Raw genomic sequence first — 22645 nt, 5'->3', positions numbered from 1 at the left:
TAGGGTGTTTGTTTTCTGTCCGGTCCATAACTTTGTCATGCAAAACAGAATTCAAATATTAGTTGGCACAAATATCGCCCTGGATGAGGAGACATGTCATGTACAAAACCCGGATCCTAGCTCAAAGGTCAAGGTCATACTTGCATGTCAAAGATCATCAGGGCATTTTTCCTGTCTTTTCAACAATTTATAAAGGTATTTTAATATTACTTGGCACAAATATTCCCCATAATGAGATAACAAGTCTTGCTCAACACCCATATCGCTAACACAAAGGTCAAGGTCACAGTCGAAAGTCAAAAGGTTTATTTCCCTGTTTGGTCCATAACTCTATTATCCATTAAGGGATTTCAATTTTTTTACACAAATGTTCCCCATAATAAGACAATTTCCTATGCGCAATATCTGACACCTATATAAAGGTCAAGGTCACATTTGAAGGTCAAAAGTCAGAATCGACCATTTCCTGTTCAGTCTGTAAAATATATGAATATAAGTCCATGTATCATATGTACCCAATTAAAAAAGTTGTTGCTGTGTTTCTTCAGAATTACTTCCCTTTGGTATGATGATTTCCGACATTTTTCTCAAATTTGCCCACCAATTTGAAAAGAAATGTTAACAAAATTGAAATTAAATGGAGATTTTTATGTATGCAAATTTTAATCCAAAATGTTGTTATAACATATTGTATATATTGTACAATATTGTTCATACACCATTGGCAGATATCTTATCATAATGTTATGCTGTAGTATAGAAAATTAATTGCCTTCCAGTAGGGCACTTTGTATTGAATGGCAATATTTCATTCACTTTTTTACACTGTCTTGTGACTTTGGTACCTGGTGGTTGTTAAGAGGAAGGTAACGGGCGCACAATAAACCGGTTAAAGCCCCCAATGGTGTTTTCTCCCCACTGACCGTTCCAAGGCGATATCCCATTGTATTCTTTTATTTGTTCGTTTCGTCCATTTTGTCTAAATGTTAGCTTTGTTTCTGTAATTTCAATGATAGAGGCTGCGTATCACGAAAGTCATGAAAAAAATAGTTACTTCTTTACCCTGCGATATATTACAAACAAATTCAATATGCCTTGATGTTTGACCATTTAAGTAAAACTTCAGTATCTACACCTTTCTATCATTAGAAATGATATTTGCTCGTTTATTTAAAACGAAACATTCAGGATTGTTTTTTAATTTATATATTTCCTTTTCATAGAATTTTGCAAGACAAACATCGTGTGTCCAAAGTTTGAGTGGTGATCCACAGAGTTGAATTACTGAAGCATTTAATTCGACAGACACCAACTGACATTTTAAGACACTTCGAATAATTTATGCAATTTTGTCACGTTTTGATAGGAGTACTAAACCTAGATATTTGAACAATTATGAACGAGAGTCAAATGTTACAAGCATGACTTTATTTATCACTCTCTTTCTATATATATATACCGGTATATATATACATACTAGGTCACTCATGAAAGGGTTTCCTTATCTTACTCTAATGTCTTATTACTAAAATTATTCCATCACAGGCAAGTTCGTTTTATTATTTTACATATTAAATTTAATATATAAGTTTGCATTGCCAATTCTTTTAAACCTTTTTCTAATGGAGTTCTATTTAATATAATTTCATTTACAAAAGCTCATTGTCATTTTCCCCTCCTTCGGCTTTTTTTATCCCAAGTGAGAACCATTTCAAGAGCGTTAGACTGAAAGAGGAGTTTCTGATTGGGTTGCAAAACCTTAAAAAGAGAGGGCAAACAGTCATATATAAGACATATCTAAATACTTGGTTCCTTAAACTGGTTTGTTTGTATGTTTATATTTATATCTCATTATACTACCTTGGTTTCTATTCTTTTTCACATATCGAGCAAACATGCAAGTAAAATACAATTCTACCTTTTCTGCAGACAGGAAAACAATGAAGTCCTTGTTGTTTTTGTGTGTGTTTGCAACAAGCTTCTTCGTGTCGTCTGCGTCTTTAATCGACGCGTTGAAAGCTGCCCACCAGTCTCCGTCGTTTCGCACACTAAGTCACCATGACCAGTTACTGGTTATCGAGTTAATTGCGGAAACAGAAGCCGGAGAACTCAAGTCCTACATTGACTCTGTGGGATTTCACAATGTGCTTGCTGTTATTGATAGTAAGTACAGTTGTTGTAGTAGCAATTAGAAGCCGGGTAGAAGTTTGTGATCTACGGGTTATGATTTTTTTGAAATCTTGTTTAATTTAAATACTTAGAATTTCTCATATATGATGTGAAATTTGTACTTCTATTAAACAAGTGTGTTGCTTCTTACAAAAAGTTTTTGTTTACATTCCTTGGATAATACATGTTTATTTTCTTTCAGAACTTCCTGCCGCCGAAGCACATGTACTGACAACTTATCTTATGAATGTACGTATTAAAGTGTATTTGACTAAGTCGCGAAAATGAACTTTCACAGGTGCCCAATACCTAGAAAAACATGTTAATTTTCTTTTTAATTTCTCATAACCAGTCGAATATATGAGAACAATATGAAATACCATAGATAGATGGTAACTGCGCATGTGTTTATTTCAGGAGCTTGCTCTAGAGGAACATTAAGTAACAACAGTGTCTCCAGCGGTAAGATTTCTATTCGACTACGATAACACATGCCAAAACACACTGAACTTATTTTTCATTCTTTTAATGTGTCAATGCTAAAATATTGATAAATGTTCGAAGAAATAGTGTGTTTTTCATAATGCACATGTATCATTCAGATATTAACTAATTATTGCTTTAAAAACGACATATATAGATAATTTTACGTTTCGTAATGATCATTGTAAAGACATAATACTAAAGGTATTTTTTTTTAAATAATTGTTAAAGCCGACATGTGTTTTTGCTTGATACTGTTAGCTGTGATAAAATAAGTTCATAAATGCTCGGTTTTTTAAACTGATGCGCTAGCAAGAGTTTTGATAAAAAAGTGTTCATGTTTGATACTGTTAGCGCTAGCAAGTGTTTTGATTAATAAGTTCATGAGTGTTCATGTTTGATACTGTAAGCGCTAGCAATTGAGTGTTTTGATAAATAAGTTCATGAATGCACATGTTAACACTGTTTGCGCAAGCAAGTGCTTTGATAAATCAGCTTATGAATGTTCAAAGTAATAGACAGTTTATAATCATGTTTACAACATTCGGATCATTACTAACATTCTTTTTTTCTTTCTTTAAATGGTGGTAGGCTCTATCCATCAAGTTACTTGTTGCGGATCGAAATAACTGAGTTAATTTTGACTGATGTTAGATATCTATTTCATTCTCTGTACAATGCTGATAATCACGTCTCTTAAATTGTCTTGTGAATATTTTTTTCATTAAGTCAACAAAAACTGTAATTAAGTCCTTAGAAGCACGGAAAGCAACAAAATAAGATACTATTAGCGTCGACATTTTAATGAGGGGTAATGAAATATGCAACCCCAATCATACCACCTAGTACTGTATTGAGCGGAATTCTAAATAACATTGAATGGAATCTGTGATCCACAATGACCAGAAAATATAGGAACACTGAGTGCAAGTACGGGCAGACATTTTACTGTCGAAGAGTCAAAGACTGATGTTGCGATAGTTAATTCAATCTATAAGAAAATCCTTTGGAATCATAGATAGCAAACAAGCAAATAATCGCAGAGTCGGATTGATTGAGCCTGTTCATGAGAGGCATGTCATTGGTATGAAGTCGATCTTATGTGTTTACTTTGCTTTTGTGGTACCCATATATTTATCTGTGTGCTTTATTTGTGACTGTTACGAACAGGTCGTAGGAAAGAGACAAAGTAGCAATCTTGTTCAAGTACTAAAAGCCGCAAAGGAGAACCCAGCGTTCCAGAATCTGACAGATACAGACCAACAACTTATTATCAAGATGCTTACAGCAGCTGAGAATAACCAACTGACAATTCTCATCGACCAACTTGGTTATTCTACAGTTCTAAGGATAATAGACAGTATGTTCCTCTCCTTTAATTGGATATGTAAATTAATAATGTTTCTTGTTTTTTTACTCTCCTGCTAAAACTCAAATTTGGACTGTTCTGCAATTATAAGTAAATGGTAAAAATAGTCTATCATACTGTACTGCCCATGATAAGGTACTAGAATTAAGCATTTTACAGCTAATTGAGCATTCCACTTCAATCACACATGTATACTGAGAAAGTCACGTGAGAAAGTCACGTGAGAGATCAAATGCGTTATCAATCAGTACAGATGTTGGTATCAAGCAGATAAGACGAGAATTTGCTGAGTAGATGATTTAATTTAGGGACTACGTGTAATATAAAAATAGGAATTATTATATCTTATTTGGAGAATGGATACATTGAATAATCAGACCTTAATTGTGATTTTGTTATCAAAACATTTTTGGATTATTTTATACTGTGATTAGACTTTGACTTTCAAGGAGTGTTTATTACATGCAGTGTCAGTGTGATGAAGATTTAGTTATGCATGAAACATCAGAGCAATCCTGTTCAACAAAGCTTGTGGGCCATAGTATGCCCAATATTGCGGGTCAAAGTATACCTATTCGTGAGGACCAAAGTATGTCCAAATCTGCGGACCAAAGCATGTCTGCAAATGAACTAATGCAAGCAATGTTGCAACAACAGGCTTTACTTATGAATACGTTGAAAGTTCAAGTTCAAATGACCAAGATTTTATCAGACAACGATAAAGTCTGGTTAGAAAGTGTGTGGTTAGAAACAATGTAAGTGATGTGAATGACACTATCCCTGCATGCTACGACCTTGAGGAAGTGTCATCAGAAAGTGAAGAGGATAGTGCAGATGAGTCTGAAGGGCTTGCTGACATGAAAAAATTGTATAATGAAAGTGATAGTGTTGGTGAAAAAAAATCATGATAAAATTGCAATGTGAACTTGTCATTTAGAAAACGGCTGTCGAAAGAAGACCAAACAAGGTCAAGGGAATCCATTTTATCAAATGTATAACTCCCTTGGTGGACCCCACAGTGCGAGGTTCACACAGCGAGGAGAAAGTCAGGTTTTTGATTGAGCTAATACAATATTTCAACTTTTATTGAATCTGATACAAGTGTTACTTTTTAGGGATACTGTTCCTATTACAAGGATAAGTTTTCTTTATTACAGATATTTTTGCAATCATTTCTCGATGCATACATGTAGTACAATTAAAATCTATGGAAGAAGATTGTCTGAATGGCATTTCATTCCATTTGAAAGAAGAGGAATATTAATAAGCCGAAATGGCATAGACCTGATAGGGTTGTGATGAGGCCGAAATGGCATAGACTCGATAGGGTTGTGATGAGGTCGAAATGGCATAGACCTGACAGGGTTGAGGTGAGGCCGAAATAGCATAGACCCGATAGGGTTGTGATGAGGCTGAAATGGCATAGACACGATAGGGTTGTGATGAGGCCGAAATGGCATAGACTCGATAGGGTTGTGATAAGGCGAAATGGCATAGACCCGATAGGGTTGAGATGAAGCCGAAATGGCATAGAACCGAAAGGGTTGAGATAAAGCCAAAGTGGCACTTAGGACCCGAAAAGGTCATATTTATCAAGCCAAAATGGCAAATTCCCACAGGGTACCATACCATGTATAAAAGATTAAAAAAAACTACATGCTCAAGATAACTGTACATAAAACTTCAAGGGTTATTCGGGACATAACTCCATATTACATGCTTTTGTCTCGCCATTACATGAAAAGGTCATGAAAAGGTCATGGTTTTCAATGAGCTTAATTGTTTTATTCAAAAGCAATTTAAATACCAATATGGTAATCCTAAATGGATGTTAAAAGTAACATTGTACAATATTTATTTATTGATACTGACTCAATAGAATTATAGTTTGACCTTTTTTCTGAAAAAGAAACGGTCAGTTAGATCATAGTGATAAATATAATGGAGCAATACATCTTAGCTCTACACTGCTCTTTAGATGGGGTCTTAGATAAGATCTTAAGATAAAGTGAAGCAATTTACTGCTCTGCTTTTCAGACATTTTCTCATGTATTCTGAGAGTGGAAGTGGGTCACTTCCTGCTGAAGTGACCACAGAGGCACTTGAAGGGCAAACAGCATGTCAAGATTTATGGATAAAGGGGAGAAACTCCTACTGAATTTGACCGAAACAGCTGTATATATAGACAGTCATGAAAGTGAACTTCAAAATTCTATGAGGAAGTTGCAACAAGACGTTAATAACTTGAAAAGGAAAAACAATCATGAAGACGAAACAGAGCCTTATGCTAAGCAAAGCAGAAAACTGTCTGAGGAGGGGGAAAGTACTAGTAAATCTTCAGACCAGATTGATATTGATGAAATAATTGATCAGTTCCTGGAAGATGATGAAGAGTCTTCCAATAATGGATTTGATGAGGATTTTCTCCAAGAACTTGGGGAGTTTTTCCAATCTCAAGCAGAAACAGGGGAGAAAGTATCTGATAGTCTTGCAACATTGGCAAATGACTGCTTGAAAGCACCCATAGATAAGGACAAGCTTCAGAAATTGCATTTAAAATATTTGTGACCAGAAAACATTGAATACCTTAAGACCGTTAAGGTGGACAATATTTTATGGAGACAGTTAGATGCGGAGGCAAAGTCCATCGATGTTCAAAATATAAAAAAAATTCCCAGTTGTCAACAGTTCTTGTGCCAATAATTCGTGCACTTGACTCCATAAAATCAAAAGATCCAGCAGCACCACAAAAGATAAAGGAATATGTTGGGAACGCCACTGTTATGAATAAGAAATCAACAGGTGGTCAATGAGATATACAACCATATTAACTATCTAGAGCTTAAGGCTGTTTTATTAGCACTGCAGTCTTTTTGTAAAGATTGCAGGATATTCACGTCAGAATACGATCAGATAATACAGTCACAGTTATTTGCATAAACAAACAAGGGTCAAGTAAATCAAAGCTTAATGAAATAACCCGGGAAATATGGCTGTTTGCCATAGAGAGGAAGATATGGTTATCTGCGGAACATGAAAAGAGTTCTGTCAATGTGCAGGCAGACCAGGAATCACGAAAGTTTAACTTAGACACAGAATGGAAGTTAAATCAACATGTGTTCAGATCTATTTGTAATGTTTTCAGTACACCAGATACTGATCTTTTTGCAAATAGACTGAATTGTCAAGTGTATAGATTTTATTCGTGGAGGGAAGACCCAAATGCTGTTGCAGTAGATGCAATTTTGCAGTCTTGGTCAAATGAACTAAACTATCTTTTTCCTCCTTTCGGCGTGATAGGGCAGGTATTACAAAAAATACAACAAGAACAAGCGGAAGTAATAATTGTTGCACCAGTATGGCCAACACAAGTTGCAAATGATAAAAATGTGCATAACATGCCCACTTCTGTTACCAGTCAAATATAAACCTACTCATGTTACCGGACAAAATATGCAATCGTCCATTAAAGAAACTACATTTAGCAGTTTTTCGAGTCTCGGGAGAAGCTCAAAGCCAAAGGCTTATCAAACAATGTTACTGACATCATTTCGCAATCGTGGAAAAGTACCACAAAACTCAGTTTGGGGATTATTTTTGTTGTGAACGGAATACCATCCCTTTTCACCATATGTGAACAATGTTTTAGAATTCTTAGCTAGTTTTTATCATTGTGGATTAGGTTATAGTGCCAATAATACTACAAGATCAGCCATCAGTTCATTTGACATGACAAATGGTCTAAATTACCCTGTGGGTCAACATAATTTGGTGAAAAGATTTATGAGAGGGTTTTGTTTTGTTACGACCTGCCTTGCCCAGGTATAATGTTACATGGAATGTAAATAGAGTTCTTAGTTACCTTGAAAATGTAAGTGTTGAGAATAATTTGAAACAGCTTACAATGAATGTTGTTATGTTATTATGTTTATTGTCTGGACAAAGACTGCAATCTTTGCACTTAATTGATATTAGGAATATTGAATTTTCAGATTCATATGTAAAAATAAGGTACGGAGATCTTTTTGAAACAAACCAGGCCAAATTATCATTATGAGCGGATTAATGTTTAAGGAATATCCAGTCAAAACATTATGTATTGTTTTTCTTCTTCGGCAGTATCTCATTGAGACAATACCACTTAGAGTGAATAAACAATCACTGTTAATAAGTTGTTTGCAAACCGCATAAAAAAATATCTAAGGATACTCTTGGACGATGGGTGAAAAAAAATTATTAAAACATGCAGGGATAGATGTTTCTATATTCAGGCTGCACAGCTGTAGATCAGCATCAGTTTCTCAGGCGAATAGAACAAGGTTGCCATTGGCAACAATATTGAGAACACAAGAGCTAGTGGTCAAGGGAGTGCACATTTAGGAAGATTTATGATAGGCCAGTTACTAATGGCACTTCATTTGCCGAAGCTGTGCTATCTAGAACTCAGATCTGTTTACCTTCAACTTGATAAATTGCTTATTCAGGATTTATTTACCCAGGTGGCAGTCAAAGACTGTGGGAAATTTTACAGATCTTCCTAATAGGTCACAGTACAGATTCATGCATGTAAGAGGCATTATGCTTCACTGATAACAGTATAATGATTTAAATAAACTTGATTATTCCAAGTATATGTCAATTATATGGGGTACGGTAGATGTCGCTGTTTTCTGTAGTCATTTCACCTTGTCTCTTGACTGTTTTTGTTTATTTCTTTATAGTTCTCCCAGATGCAGAAAAACATCTCTTTGAACAGTACCTAATCCAGGTAAAAATAACCTTTTATTTTGTACTTTAAACAAAGTACGTGTAGTATGCATTTTGAATTCCGTTTCATCGTGGTACAGGTTATTCTAATCCTTCAAGAAATATTTATAAATTTGCTTCTTTCAAGTATGGATATGTCTGAGAAATATAAATCAAATACATACGAGGGTTGATTCAAAAGTAATATCATTGCGTCCATTGCGCATTTATTCATTGTTATATTATAACAGTGATGCCATCAAAATGTGCGCTAATTCAGTTCTTATTACTGACATCAAGATGTGCGCTCTTCTGATTACACGGATAAATATTCTTTTCTAGGGTTGTAGGGTTGTTTAGTTTAGATACATATAATTTCAGTGCTCACCAATGACGTCATTTCTCCACACAGGGTCTTTGCCTTTCATTCTTAAAAAGAAAAACAACCAAAGACAATCACCATTTGACATCAAATTAACGCACATAATGGAACTGTAATGGTGTAAAGTAACATCTTTCAGCAATTAACCATGGAAACAACAGTTAAACTTCCCTGTTTAGCGCTTAGTCTTCTTACTGATCTGTTACAAAATTTCAGTTTCTGACGCAAATAACGTCAGCGGCTTGTGGCGGCCTGTACTTTTCAATACCTTGATAAGTAAACGATACAATTTTATGATACTTTTAAGACAAGAATTTATAACAGAGTTACCAATGTCCCTCACAAAACATATTGCAAGCCAATAAAACATCTTCCAAGTAATAGGACAACATACAAACAATATATGCAAATCATAACTAGATTCTATATATCATATAATTCATGAAGACGTTATGAAGTTTGAAAATGTCTGAAAATCTATAACTGGTGAATGCTTTCAAATGCTAATATCTGCATTTTAAAGATTTAATGTGGTTTTGTTTTTAAATTGGTAAGGAAAAATAAATGAAAATATTATGAAATATTTTATCATATTAAGGGAGGTAATTAATAAACAAATGAAATGCATGACACTTATAATTATGGTACGTAAAACTTGTTTTTAAATTACAACCAGAAAAAGTTAATTCTACTGTTGGTCTGCATATCATATCAACCTAATGTATTGCAACAATACTACATATCAATCTAATGTAATGCAGCAATAGTAATGCTGCATTTACCAATATACTATAGTATACCATTAAGTTATAACTTGTGCCTGGGTTTGCATTATACAAGTCTACAATTGTTAACAGATTTTTATAACTATCAATACCAATCATTTTACTTAAAACATAATTTCATTTTTAAATTAGTGGGAAAACTGATATAACAGCACATGTATTGTACTTTATCATATAAAAGGGAGGTAATTTCATGTACAAAAAAAGAAAGTTAGCTTGGGTGCATGTGACATCGACCTTCGCACATGACACAATGTCTTGCAAACTCCAACGCAGTGATCTCCCTTGCCGCTTCGCTCATTGATCACTGCCAACGTTACATTCACGTGACCATTGTTCATCACGTGATGATCGGTTTTAAAATAAACTTATTTATATTTGATATAATACAGAAATATATCAAACTTTTGACAATATCTTGGCCAGCAGGAAAATATTCAAAAGCCTCTATCTGTTTCGGCTTGGGGTCAATGGCAGCATAATTATCGTGAACGGCATCAAAGATTAACGTCGACATACTCGTTTGTTTACTTTCAGTTTCGTTTCAGGATACTTACCGGTCGTGTAAATAAATACTATTTTCATTCACAGTCGTTATTTTTTTCATTATGGAACATTCGCCTGTGCTAAAAGAAGTGTAAACTTCGAAAACATTGGGGTAAAATTAACTAAATAACTATATAATTAAAAGAAGTCCACTTAGCTGAATTTTAGCTAAAAACAGTGTGTTGGCAGTGATCAATGAGCGAAGCGGCAAGGGAGATCACTGCGCTGGAGTTCGAAAAACAGTGTGTTGGCAGTGATCAATGAGCGAAGCGGCAAGGGAGATCACTGCGTTGGAGTTTGAATGTCTTGCATTGGTGAATATTTATGCCAAGTTATTTAAATATACACCAATGCATAAAAAAGTTAATGACCAGACAAAAACATAAAGGTTACCTTGACCTTGGAGCTAGGAGTCGGGGTCTTGCACATGATACATCAACTCGTTATGGGGAACATTTGTGCCTTGATGAATGGCAGTGGATCGGACAAGAAACAGACCATGTTAACATTTGACTTCTAAGTGTGACCTTGACTTTGGAGCTAGGTGTCTGGGTCTTGAGCCTATTTCTATGTCTCCCTTTTTTCTTCGAAAAAGGCAGGGGACAAAAAATATTGCAAATAAATCAATACACTTGGGTAGGGATTTTTCTTTTCTTTTCTTTATACACGTTTATATTATGGCTTCCGTGAATTACTTCTGGATTAACCCTCGAGCTTTAGGAAGGAATGGACAAATAAGCCGTGTGGTTTTGTTATGGTTTGTGTAATATTCACCATTAAACACATTTTCTAAAATATCCCAAAAGGCAAAACCTATTTTCAATTTCAGCACTTGCACGATGAATCTAGTCCTATAGGATAAGAAGTAAGTATGATATATGGTCAAGAAATGTTGTTCATATGTTTGCAGTGTTATAAATATTAAAAGTGACTAGTATTTTATATCCATATTTTTGAAATTGAGAAAACATGTTGTTTTTTTTTCAGGTTAGTATTTGTAAATAAAATATTAAAACCAGTGTTTCTATGGGGAATATTTAATTGAAAAACTCATATACACGTGGTTTACTCAATAAGATCAAGGGGAAAATATGAATAAAACAGATTTTGGCTGAATTTTCTGTCTCAACTTGAATCATGTTCATATGTAACTTTTAATCCTAAGCAGACGCGAAAGTCTCTGTTTTGAAAATTATTATACTAGTATTGGAGGAGGATCTCAGGAAATTATTAATATCAGAGTGTAAGGTGTTTTTGAAGTATATACTTTAGTGTATAATATGTCTCGTTCATCGTAAGTTACCATTTTCAGACTACAGCAGTTGGGACAGCAGCTTTATTGTTTGGTTAAAAAGATTATAAAACAATCAGTTTAGTTGTAATTTTATTTTTAAAAAAATAAAGTTTTGATTCAAAGAAAATATGCCTTTTTATTGTATTGGAATGTACACGACAATTTATATAACATATATAACAAATATTCAAATTCGAACATACAAAGTAACGGTACGTGATGAAAAAATACCTTTTTCTAGTTTCATGATATCAAAAATGATATAGTATTTTTTGATGTTCATGAACGTTGCATTACTAACATATCAGTTTATTTTTCAAAAACTTAAGATCTAAAATAGAAAAATTGAAACTCCACAGGTCGCTCAACGCGACAAATTTGAAAATGTTGCCGAGCCTGTTCAAAGGTGGTAGCAGAAATACAGACGAGGTAATATATTATCCAAGTCCTCTGAGCAGTTGCACATGTTACAAGTATGAAATTACAATTTAGAGACATCCGCAGATAAGTTCATATGGCGTTGTACATGGAACCTTCAATGAGTGCAATTCCATGAAAAGGAGCGTATGTCCCCAACTGAAATAATGAACTAGCCCTTAACGAGAAATCAATGAATAGAACTAAAATAACTGGATTTTAGAGTAGGGATCGTAGATCTGGAGATTGCATATCACAGAAACAACTGAAAGACAATATTAAAAGTAGGCACCATATCCAAATGGTGATTAAAATATCAAAACACTACGAAAGTGGGTGTACTGGTAACTCAATCCGGAATGTTCAAGCTGAAACAACTTAACACAAATAAGATAACATAAAACGTCGTGCTGAGCGATCTGAAAAAAATATATCACATCTTATGTGCATGTGAAAAGCACAGCAAAATTTCATTAACACGTCAAGCGCAATCTATGGCAGTTTTTCAAGTAAAACAGTTACACATGACTAAAGTGTACACAGCCAAAATGAGAATTATATTTATTTCAAGCACAGGAGGGTACTTCACCTTGATTCTCGGCCAGTTTTGGTAACAACGGAGTCAGTTTGCCGTCTTGATTAAAAGAAGATCTTTTGGTAGCGTAGAACGCAACCAAGCAAAATAACAGCGGACTAAATTTCACTGAAACTGTTCAGGAGGTTAAGAAATTTGCAACACCACTCAAGCCCCTACCCCTGACACTGGCTTTAGCTGAACGCTAGTATGCATGGAATGGACTCCATGATCCATTATGACTAGAAAATATCATAACAACGAGTCCAAGTACGGGGACACTTTTTACGGCCGTTACACGGCATTTGTAATAGTTAATAACATCTATAGAAGCTATATAAATCAACATTTCATACAAATTCACAAAATAGTTTCTTTGACATCATTGTTTTCCTCGGTCTGTAAGTTTGTGGTTTCACAAGTATTTACTTTTGTGATTCCATTTAACTCATTTCCACATAGCATTTGCATCTCATGTCCCCCGGTATTTATCTGACTTTCTTCGGTATCTCTCCCTTGCTGATTCCTCTTTGTTCTGGAAGACAGAAACAACAATATTCGTTTTCATATCGTTTTGAAGCACTACTCAGATCTCACTGGTGTAAAAATAATATATGATGTATGTTTTGTCCTGTTTGATACAAATTAATGCGTAATCAGATTTCCAATACATTTATATTGCTGATGTAAGAAGTTCATTAGTTCTATCAAGTATCCCTCTAAATATGATATAATTAACGATCTGTATCTGCTTTAGATTTCTTACATTCACTAAAGCTAAGATGTCAGCTCATTAATGTTTTATTTTCTTAATTGATGATTGGCATACCATTTTTATTTTATATAAATGTACTTATGTCAGTTAATTTGAAATCATGACAAACCATCGCAATATCAACTCGAGGCAATTTATAGCATGTTTTCTTTGGAATGATGACTTATCTATATACCATAGATAATCTGGCATGTGCATATTAAAACAAAGAAAATCAAATGCACCATGAAAAGGGAAAACCAACCTTATTAAATGTATGAACACGTAATAGATTAAAATATGGAAACAAAATTAGAAGTGTAGGCTACCATGCAGTGAGGACAACTGAGGGTCAAGCAACCCGCTTTAGGACATGCCAAGCTCACACTTACCCTAAATTCAGCCCAATGGCCAATGCATTAAGATAATAGAAACCAACTGATTACTAGTTAATTGCTAACACAATTACAACATCTGAGAAGATCGTCTGGAAACATAGAACTTAACAATGCACATCAATTGCAACTATATTGTGTTCCATATAATACAAATGTAATGTGTTATATATTTTTTCTCTTCCTTCTTTTTCAAACTACTATATTGATTACAGTACTTCTATTTTGCTAATTCTATTTACTACTTTTCAAGTGTTGGCTTTTTACCTTCTATTTTGATGTATAAAAACAACTGTCACTATTATTACAACGGTACCAATCGCTGAGACGACAGTAATTAATGTATATAATTGATTCTGTGGTGACGAGGACCAAACTGTTGATACTTCTTTCGATTGTGTTGTAGTCTCTAAAACTGAAATTATTAATATCAAATAATATACTAGTAGATACAAAATAGCTGTTGAAGTTAAAAGTGTGATAAAACCTCTCTTTGGTACAAAAGATTATTAATATTATCGAAATCTTTAAATTAAAACGAGGATAGGGCCTCGCTTTTGTACAAGAGATGTGAAATGATTAGGAAAGGCTGACTATTTCGTTATTTTTAAAATATATTTACATTAGTATAAAGAAAAAAAACCTTCATATAATTGAAACTATGTTATAATACCCGATAAAGGAAATGTTGGTATTTACTTGAAGATACTAAACTTACAAAGAGAGGAAATGTGGAAAAAATAATCCAGAACACCAAGACAGATGCGGGCATACATTTTGCTTACAATTCCGTGAAAACATTTACTACTTAGAACAAGAAAGACAAATACCTCCACACGTAGAACGAACTGAAGAATTATATATTGAACAGGAACTAGCTTTCGTTACATTTTCCTCAAAATGGAATGTTTTATATGCCACTTCACCAGATGCGTTGCATACCAGTATAATCTGAAAACGTAAGGTAATTTATTGTGTAATTCATTCACTTTTTTTTGCATAACATACTATCTAAACGTCTAAATATACATGCTTTTATTCAGAAGTGTAGGTTATTTCTTGTTGTTTTTATTCATTTCTTATTTTGTCATGGTATACATTCGTTTATTTATAAAGTTGCTTTTCTCGAAATGTTTCTTCAAGCGGAACGTTTCAAAATTAAATTCCATTTGGTAGTGTTAAAGGAAAGTGCTACACTGAGTTTTAAGCAGTCTATGTTTATAAAAGCTATCATAAAATATGTAAACTATGTAGAAAAAAATGTTTAAAAATGTAATTTACGCAGCAAAAAGAAGATATTTAGATTCTCATGAAAATCAGTTCTTAATAATCAAGTATCTTTTAGAAGCAAAAACGTACACAAACAAAATATTTTTTGCCCGGTGGTGTTTTGCTTATGGCCATTCGAAAGGGTAGCCCCATTGTGTTCCTTTGGTTGTTATCTAGTTTTTATACTTTGACTCCGTATTTTGTGTATATGTCAATCGTTTACACATGCATATATACATGTAGTTTATTTTGGGTAGACAGTGTTTGAAACATGGCTTCTCCTGGGTCCTAGCGACGTTTTAATAATACAAAATGGTACAGTTATGACATTTAGCTGTTATCATGCATATTGTAAAGAACATCTTGTATGAAAAAGACGCCAAAAAGTCTTTCCTAGTAAGAAAGTGGTAAACAGACTTACGTCAATAGAATATATCCCATCTCCATAGACTGGCAAATTTAGGTGTCCCTGAAACTTTTAGAAAACAAAAATGTGTTTTTTAAAAATTATGCTTCTTAATTTAATACTTGAGGAAAATATTAGATTTAGATGCTATTATGCGAAATATTTTGTTTTACAAATTTTCAGTATAGTGCAAAATTCTATATGGTTTACTTATTTGTTTGCATTGACTATAGTGTTGCATATAGATGAACTGCTATCAAAACTTGAGTCCCTGTCAGTCTGTACATACATGAGCTTAATGATTTTACTTAAAGTCAGATATTTATGCATTGGAGTCCATATGCACATCATACATTTGATGTTTATTATAATTGACACCATTTTAATATTTGGTACTCTTTCAAAAAGAGTATTCTAAAATAAAACATTTATCCAGTACGACTTAGCAAAAACAAAAAAAAGTGTTACGTTTGAAGATGTGTTTATATCATAATATTTACGCTTACATACCGGGTCACTAAAACAATAAATATGTGTTCCGTCGTATGTATGTGTACAATTCTTTATTCCTTTGTATTCTATTTTTGTTCTCCTGAAATCAGTATCGGAGTGTAATCCCCGGAATTCTACTGACAAACAGTTGTCAATTTCGACTCTCGTCTTATCAAATCCACATCCTGTAAATAATGATGATATACATGAATTATTGACACTCCACTACTCAACTCTACATATATGAAAGTACATGAGTCCATTGAAACTCCTCTTATCAAAACAAGACGAGAATACAGAAATCCATGTCTACACTGTATGACAAAATATGACCCAGACAGCATGAACGGTAGCATGCATTTCCATTACCATCCATGAACAGGCTTAGACTTTTTCTATGATAAAACCTGATTCTGCTTACAATTAGCTAGGCTGATATATTTTCATAGTTATGCACTTATGCGGAGGAATTGTATCATTGTATAGCCCTTGTACTATAATAATACATACCTGAACAATAATAATGTTATTCAGGAGAAAATCACAATTCGAGATTTATTATTTCTATTCTAAACGCGATACAAGATTTGCCTGTGTCGTGTGGTTTTCTTTTCTAGTGCACAGCTATGACGATAAAGACGCTTTGACCTAATAACTGTGTCGTACAAAAGTGATTTTGTTGCATAATAAGACACAAAGTCAGAAAGGATTATCAACTGACATCGCGTTAAAGACGTATAACTATAAAAAATGAAATAAAACCAAATCAATATAACTGATTTGTGAAGAGATCAGCTGTATCAACTTTTATCGCATGTGATATTTCAGAATGATGATTGTTGTGGTGTACAGATTTTTAGTGTGTCCTTTGGGATCATGGAGTACACTCAATTATACTGCGAGTTCCGCCTAAGCCAGTGCTAGGGGGCGTGCGGGGTGTTGCATATCTCATTATCTCTCGTGAACATACTCAGTCAAACCCAGATCAGCTATCATTTTGCTTGGTTGAATTTTGTGCTTCCAATGGATCTTTTAACAGATTGTATTTATTTATTATTGAAGGTATGTGTGCAATATCGTTTTGCGAACTTTAATATGGCACGGCAGACACTAGACCGTACACCTTAACATATACCGTGCACATAAGCAGTTGCATTGACACAAATTGGTTGATTTTATTTTTTATTTAATAACGATTTACTGTCAGTATAGATATTGTAAACTAACTAAAGTAACCAGTATGATCTATAACATTACCTACCAAGATCAAATTTAATAGAATCCGAAGAACTCCTCTCTGGACAAGTCATGTCGACATTGTGTTTACTGTTTTTAATCGCGAGAGTTCCCATTTCTCTCGAGTTTATTCGGAGACAGTTGAAATAGAGACGACTGCCTCTGTCGTATGCCCATTTCTGTAGAAAATTTGATACGTAAAATTGAAATATAAAATTACATGTACTGATAAAACTATGACTAAAATCGGTTTGTATACCTTAGGAATTTGTTAACAGATGGTCTCATTAATGTAGTCGTGGTCTCTGCAGTACATTCTTGAACTTTCTGTCAATTTTAAATGATTGTGTTCTGTGCTTCCAAAGATCAAACATTTTAACAACGATAGTTTTTATGTGCCGTGTTGCGGCCGTAAAAGGTCCCCTGGTACATCCCCATATAATTTATGGAAATTGATACTACTTAAAAAATCATGTCTTTTATCATAAATTTTAGTATGTATAACCTATAAAGAGATTTAAATGCAAACAACATGTAAAACAGTGCCCAAAGTGTCAGTTTTATTAAATGGTGCTGCTGGGGACAAGCTGTTTCAACCATTTGAGCAAAAAAAAATACAAGACGGATTAGTAAGAATAACATTCAGCTAGTGTGATGTATATTTTATTAAATGCAGCAATATTATGTGCTTGCTCATTGCATCAACTTTTCATTATCACAGGTTTAAGATAAGAACTTCCCAAAGAATGCAGTTACAGTCTTGAATATTGTAATATGGTAAATTAAGTTCAAAGACCGCTCACAAAAAATGGTAAAGAAATATACTCACAGTTGATAAACGTGTCACTATAAATCGTATGCATTTTCTACGAGTATTGTCGAGTCGCCAGTAGGGCTGGAAATTGGCTTCAAACTGCATGTAGTATTCTTGAAAGCAGCTATCATGTTCTGCATGAAGAAAGGTCATCATAATTTACCCAAACTGCATGTTCCCTACTTGAGTGAAAAAAAAAATGAATAAACACAATGTTTGAAATAAAATGTGTATCTGACATTGAATAGTATCAAAACAGCTGATGATTCAAGCCTCAATGGAACAGCTGGGGACACAAACCTTATTGGAATTAGCTTTTCTATCGATGAAATAATCCAGCCCGATTGTAGGAAGCAGGTTTTTATAACCAGGGCTCTTGCGTGCCTAAATAAATGTCAGAATGGTCATTTTGGGTCACCCCATTACAAAAGCTGCACATCCTGTATTAATCAAAATATGTGTAATATGTATAATCACCAATATAGAATTTTCATTGTGGTCATCAATTCAAACAACAGTTTCGAACTGCAAAATAGTTCTGTTCTTTAAAATGTCAGAGGCCACTTTCATATGACATATTTTCAAAAATTAATACAAAATGAGTTTGTTTAAGAACACACGATCCATATATCAGTATTTACAATAAATTCAATAAGACAAGTACGGATGTGCAGATAACAGAACACAAAATGCAAAGGTAAAACAAACAAACTATGACAAAACAAATACATTAAGAAACACATCAAACTCTTCACTTGTTCCCAGAATAATAAAAGTAGTCGCTTTCCATCGACTTTATGCTTCGTTTACTTATGAGGTAAACAGCAACAAAGTATAACAAAACTTTCGAATATTTTCTATGACAAAGACTCAATAGAAACAACCGTGCTCCAAGACCAGGAGCCGCTCAAAAATGAATTTCTACAGCGGTGGGTATAAAATACAATATATGTGATTTAAACACAAAAATACACATAGACAAAGTGCGCATCATACCTTACTCATTATGCCAACCTTGATATTGTTCTATAGTTACAGGGCAGTAAAAAAAAGTGAAGCTCGCCAGCTGAGTTTTTTAAGTGGTAGTTATGATATTTGTTGTCGCTAAAAGTCATGCAAATTGACAGAACCTCTACACATGTACAGAAATTCTATAATTTGTCTTTAAGATATCATTACGTTTCTGTTTAAAAATACATACTGACAGTATTTGTTTCCTGTTGTGTTATTAAGGATTAAATGTTATCATTGTGCGTTTATACGGGTGTTATCCACCCTGGAACTTCTGGCAATTCTGTGAGTCGCGCAATCGATTCTCGAGCGATTTGCAAGAGGTCCTAATGTAGTTAATATCCGTTTAAACGCGCAAAATCCTTTGATATCCTTAAATGCAAGGAAAACTCTTACTGTCATGTCAAATCAATTTTGATATTTACCGTGAGAAAAGAGAGTTTTAGCTATCTTTTTGAAATTGTAGTTGCCGATTTACAAAAATTTCTTTGAACGACGCCATCTTGAAAAACTTGCCTTTGACATTATTGCACAAATGTTGTTTATACAAAAATAAAAGTTGTTTTCTGTTTATAAAAATACGTAATCAATATAAATATGCACACTAATATTAAATTAAAAGATAAATTTAATGTAATATATCTAAAGACAGTATTCGACATGTTAACATGACCAAAAACTGAATGTACAATGCACTTGCAAGTTTTGCTCATATTCTATTAAACTCACCCCAGTCAATTTCAGCCGTCCTACCATTGTTTATTTGATTTATTTTCAGGCGATACATGTCAGTTTGATCTAAGATGTGGCCAGAGGGTGGCATTATACTGCTTTGTGGACACACTGAAAAGAAAGAAATAATGCAATAAAATATGACCAAGGAGTCATTTGTTATGTTAAGATGTTTTCATCAAACTGCTGTATTGAACAGACCTTACACTCCATTAAATACTCATTTATACACCTACATTAAGAAACAATGTAACCTGAATCGTCAATATGTTCCATACTGACGTTCACATTTCATATCGGATACGTTACGTTTTTGGAACGTCAGTTTCATGTGAGTCGTCGCGTTAAAAAGTTCACTTACGACGATATTTTCCATTTAGCTTAGGTTAATTAAATAACAAATTTGTACCATTTATTTTAAGATTTACTTCGGGAAATATGCACTGTTCTTTCTTGAAACAATACTACGCTCTAAAATCTGCTATAGAACTCATCATGGAGTCCAGAATAACTTTATTAGTGGGATATATTATTATTATTATTATTATTATTATTATTATTATACCAGATTTATATACGGATGTGAGAGGTGTTGTACATGTCATTACTTCTCATAAATAGACTCGGTCAAACTTAGTTGGCCCTAATTTGGTTTGGTTGCATTATTTGCCTAGAAAGTATCTAATAGATTTCTTCAACCTTCATAATAGCAGCGTTCGAGACACCTGTGGGGTTGGCGGCAGCGGTTACAGTTCCCGTCGTACTCGGTGTTGCTGTTATCTATGGTCCTTTGGGATCGTGAAGTCCATTCAATGTTCTTTTATAAGAGAGTTGTACATAAGCCAGTGCTTAGGATAATGGGCTAGCCTGTTTCACATTCCATTACCTCCCATAAACAGAATCCGTCAAAACAAAGCTGCTATTAATTTGTTTGCTTGGTTGCGTTCTTTGTTGTTACGGTTTAGGTTGTACATACATGATATTTTGATAATCCAATCTGTTGCTATGTTATTTGTTTTGCATATGCAATATTTTGATAATAACAATCCTGGTAGCATTTATTTTAATAAAAAATGTGATTCATATCCAGCATATCAAAACTTTAACATTTTATTTACCACGTCAATAGGAAATTTAACAAAACAGATACAGACCTGAACCCAAATCTTGCACGGTGACATTGTACAAGTCCTGAAATAAAAATAAACGTTATATGATTTAGTTTTTATTCTTATTCTACGTCTTCTGTTGTTTGAATATATATATAATTTTGATATCTTGAATTTGTTTGTGATTTTATTTTAACCATAATATTTCTTTCCTACGTCTTTCTTACGTGCAGTCCACATAAACTTATGTACTTTACATTCGTTTGATATCTGTGTCTATATTTCTTATTTATTAATTTTTCGATATCATCAATGCTGAAGGTGTTTATTTCTTTTGTTTTTACTTCATCAGTGCTTATACAGTTATAAATATTTTTGTTTTCGACACTGTCGATGTTGTATGTGATAACTTCTTATGTTACCTTAATCTGATAAGACCATTTGCAGGAGTTATCTATGTACAGTTGTCCATCCACTAGACAATGAGCACTTGCCAATGTCAGCAGCAATGCTATAAGCGTTCTTCTCATGGTTTTTCTTCGTCATTTCAGTTAACTCCCGACAGTATGAGAGCATAGTCTGAGACTTGGGTACTAAAGAAAAAAGGATTAAGTGTTAAGTACTTTCTTAAAAACTAATATTATAATATATATAATGTAATTGGTATTTTAATTCTAAATCAAGTTTTGAAGACGTAAGATCATCTGATTGCAAAGAAGTTAATTTCTCATTTTACAGCAAACTATATATTATATTTGTTTCATGATTTATTTCTTATCATAATTACACATGTAACAAAATGATTCATTTATATTAAAGAATTTGAGTAAAATCTCGGCTCTAGTGGTGATTTTGCTACTCTATATTAATATACACAATTTGTTCATTTTTTATACAGTGTAGACAATCTTCAAAGACAATTTAATGACAATAGTGACATATAGGACACTATTTGTTTGTCAAAACAGTTCTACATATTGTGTATTTCAATCATAAAAGCTATTTCCTACATATGCTCTAAAATGCAAAATTTCATATCACTTTGTGTAAAACTTCAGAAAATGTGAAACGTTAGCTCCTCTACATTTACAATTTACAACTCGAGTGTCAATTACATTTTTGTTTTTCTACCGATTATTTCATTGACTGAATCATTATCGACAATAGAGATTACAGATAAAATTACTGTCACATATTATACATGCTGTTAATATATCTAAACAAACTCACCATCCACTGACCGTAGGCATCCTGTCTTACAAATAAATACACAGATACAATTAAGTGTCAGAACTGAATATTTGAAACAATTTAAAAACCAAACCAATCAACTGGACTTAATTTGGCTGTAATTTGAAACAAATGTATTGTCACCAATGTTTACAATACTATTGCACACTGAAATGAGCGGGCAAGCGTTACATATTATCTGATTTTCAATGAGAGTGAATCCCCATTGTTTACTGCCAAAATATATGTAAAAAAATGTTTTTACTTTATTTTGAATTATTCAGTTTACGAGTTTGTTAAAATATATTGCTTTTCAAAAATAACTCTTCTGTCCTTGAAGCCATTGAAGCGAACACAAGTCAGTTGGTGAAAATAATGACACGTACGACTTGTATTTTTTTCTCAAGCTATTCATAATTTTAACATGTCCGA

General features: G+C 33.5%; 1 protein-coding gene and 1 long non-coding RNA gene across 5 annotated transcripts; one reads left to right on the top strand and one right to left on the bottom strand.

The window, feature by feature from the left end:
• The first annotated feature begins 1929 nt into the window (after nucleotides 1–1929).
• LOC123529393 (uncharacterized) lies at nucleotides 1930–11903 on the top strand. The gene is made up of 7 exons (XR_008366879.1): nucleotides 1930–2163; nucleotides 2372–2418; nucleotides 2587–2631; nucleotides 3823–4012; nucleotides 8743–8789; nucleotides 11310–11345; nucleotides 11793–11903. It is a non-coding gene; the product is annotated as an uncharacterized LOC123529393 (long non-coding RNA).
• Nucleotides 11852–22363, bottom strand: LOC123529392 (uncharacterized). Of its 4 annotated transcripts, none has more exons than XM_053522393.1 (11): nucleotides 22214–22363; nucleotides 21406–21576; nucleotides 21029–21065; nucleotides 19872–19985; nucleotides 18147–18265; nucleotides 17343–17496; nucleotides 16100–16266; nucleotides 15605–15658; nucleotides 14745–14865; nucleotides 14182–14329; nucleotides 11852–13300 (listed from the first exon to the last, which is right to left on the bottom strand). In XM_053522393.1, exons 2-11 carry the CDS (start codon nucleotides 21511–21513, stop codon nucleotides 13126–13128), a joined length of 1197 nt encoding a protein of 398 aa, XP_053378368.1. In that variant the 5' UTR covers nucleotides 21514–21576; nucleotides 22214–22363; the 3' UTR covers nucleotides 11852–13125. The 4 variants fall into 4 exon arrangements, with proteins under 4 accessions (XP_053378368.1, XP_045165645.2, XP_053378370.1 ...); XM_045309710.2 differs by having other exon boundaries at nucleotides 15605–15652; XM_053522395.1 differs by lacking the exons at nucleotides 21029–21065; nucleotides 21406–21576; nucleotides 22214–22363 and having other exon boundaries at nucleotides 18147–18313; nucleotides 19872–19990.
• Between the last annotated feature and the right edge of the window lie 282 nt (nucleotides 22364–22645).

Source organism: Mercenaria mercenaria, chromosome 13 (assembly GCF_021730395.1).
Source record: "Mercenaria mercenaria strain notata chromosome 13, MADL_Memer_1, whole genome shotgun sequence".
Taxonomy (NCBI): Eukaryota; Metazoa; Mollusca; class Bivalvia; order Venerida; family Veneridae; genus Mercenaria; species Mercenaria mercenaria.
This window is presented reverse-complemented; position numbering and strand designations above follow the sequence as displayed.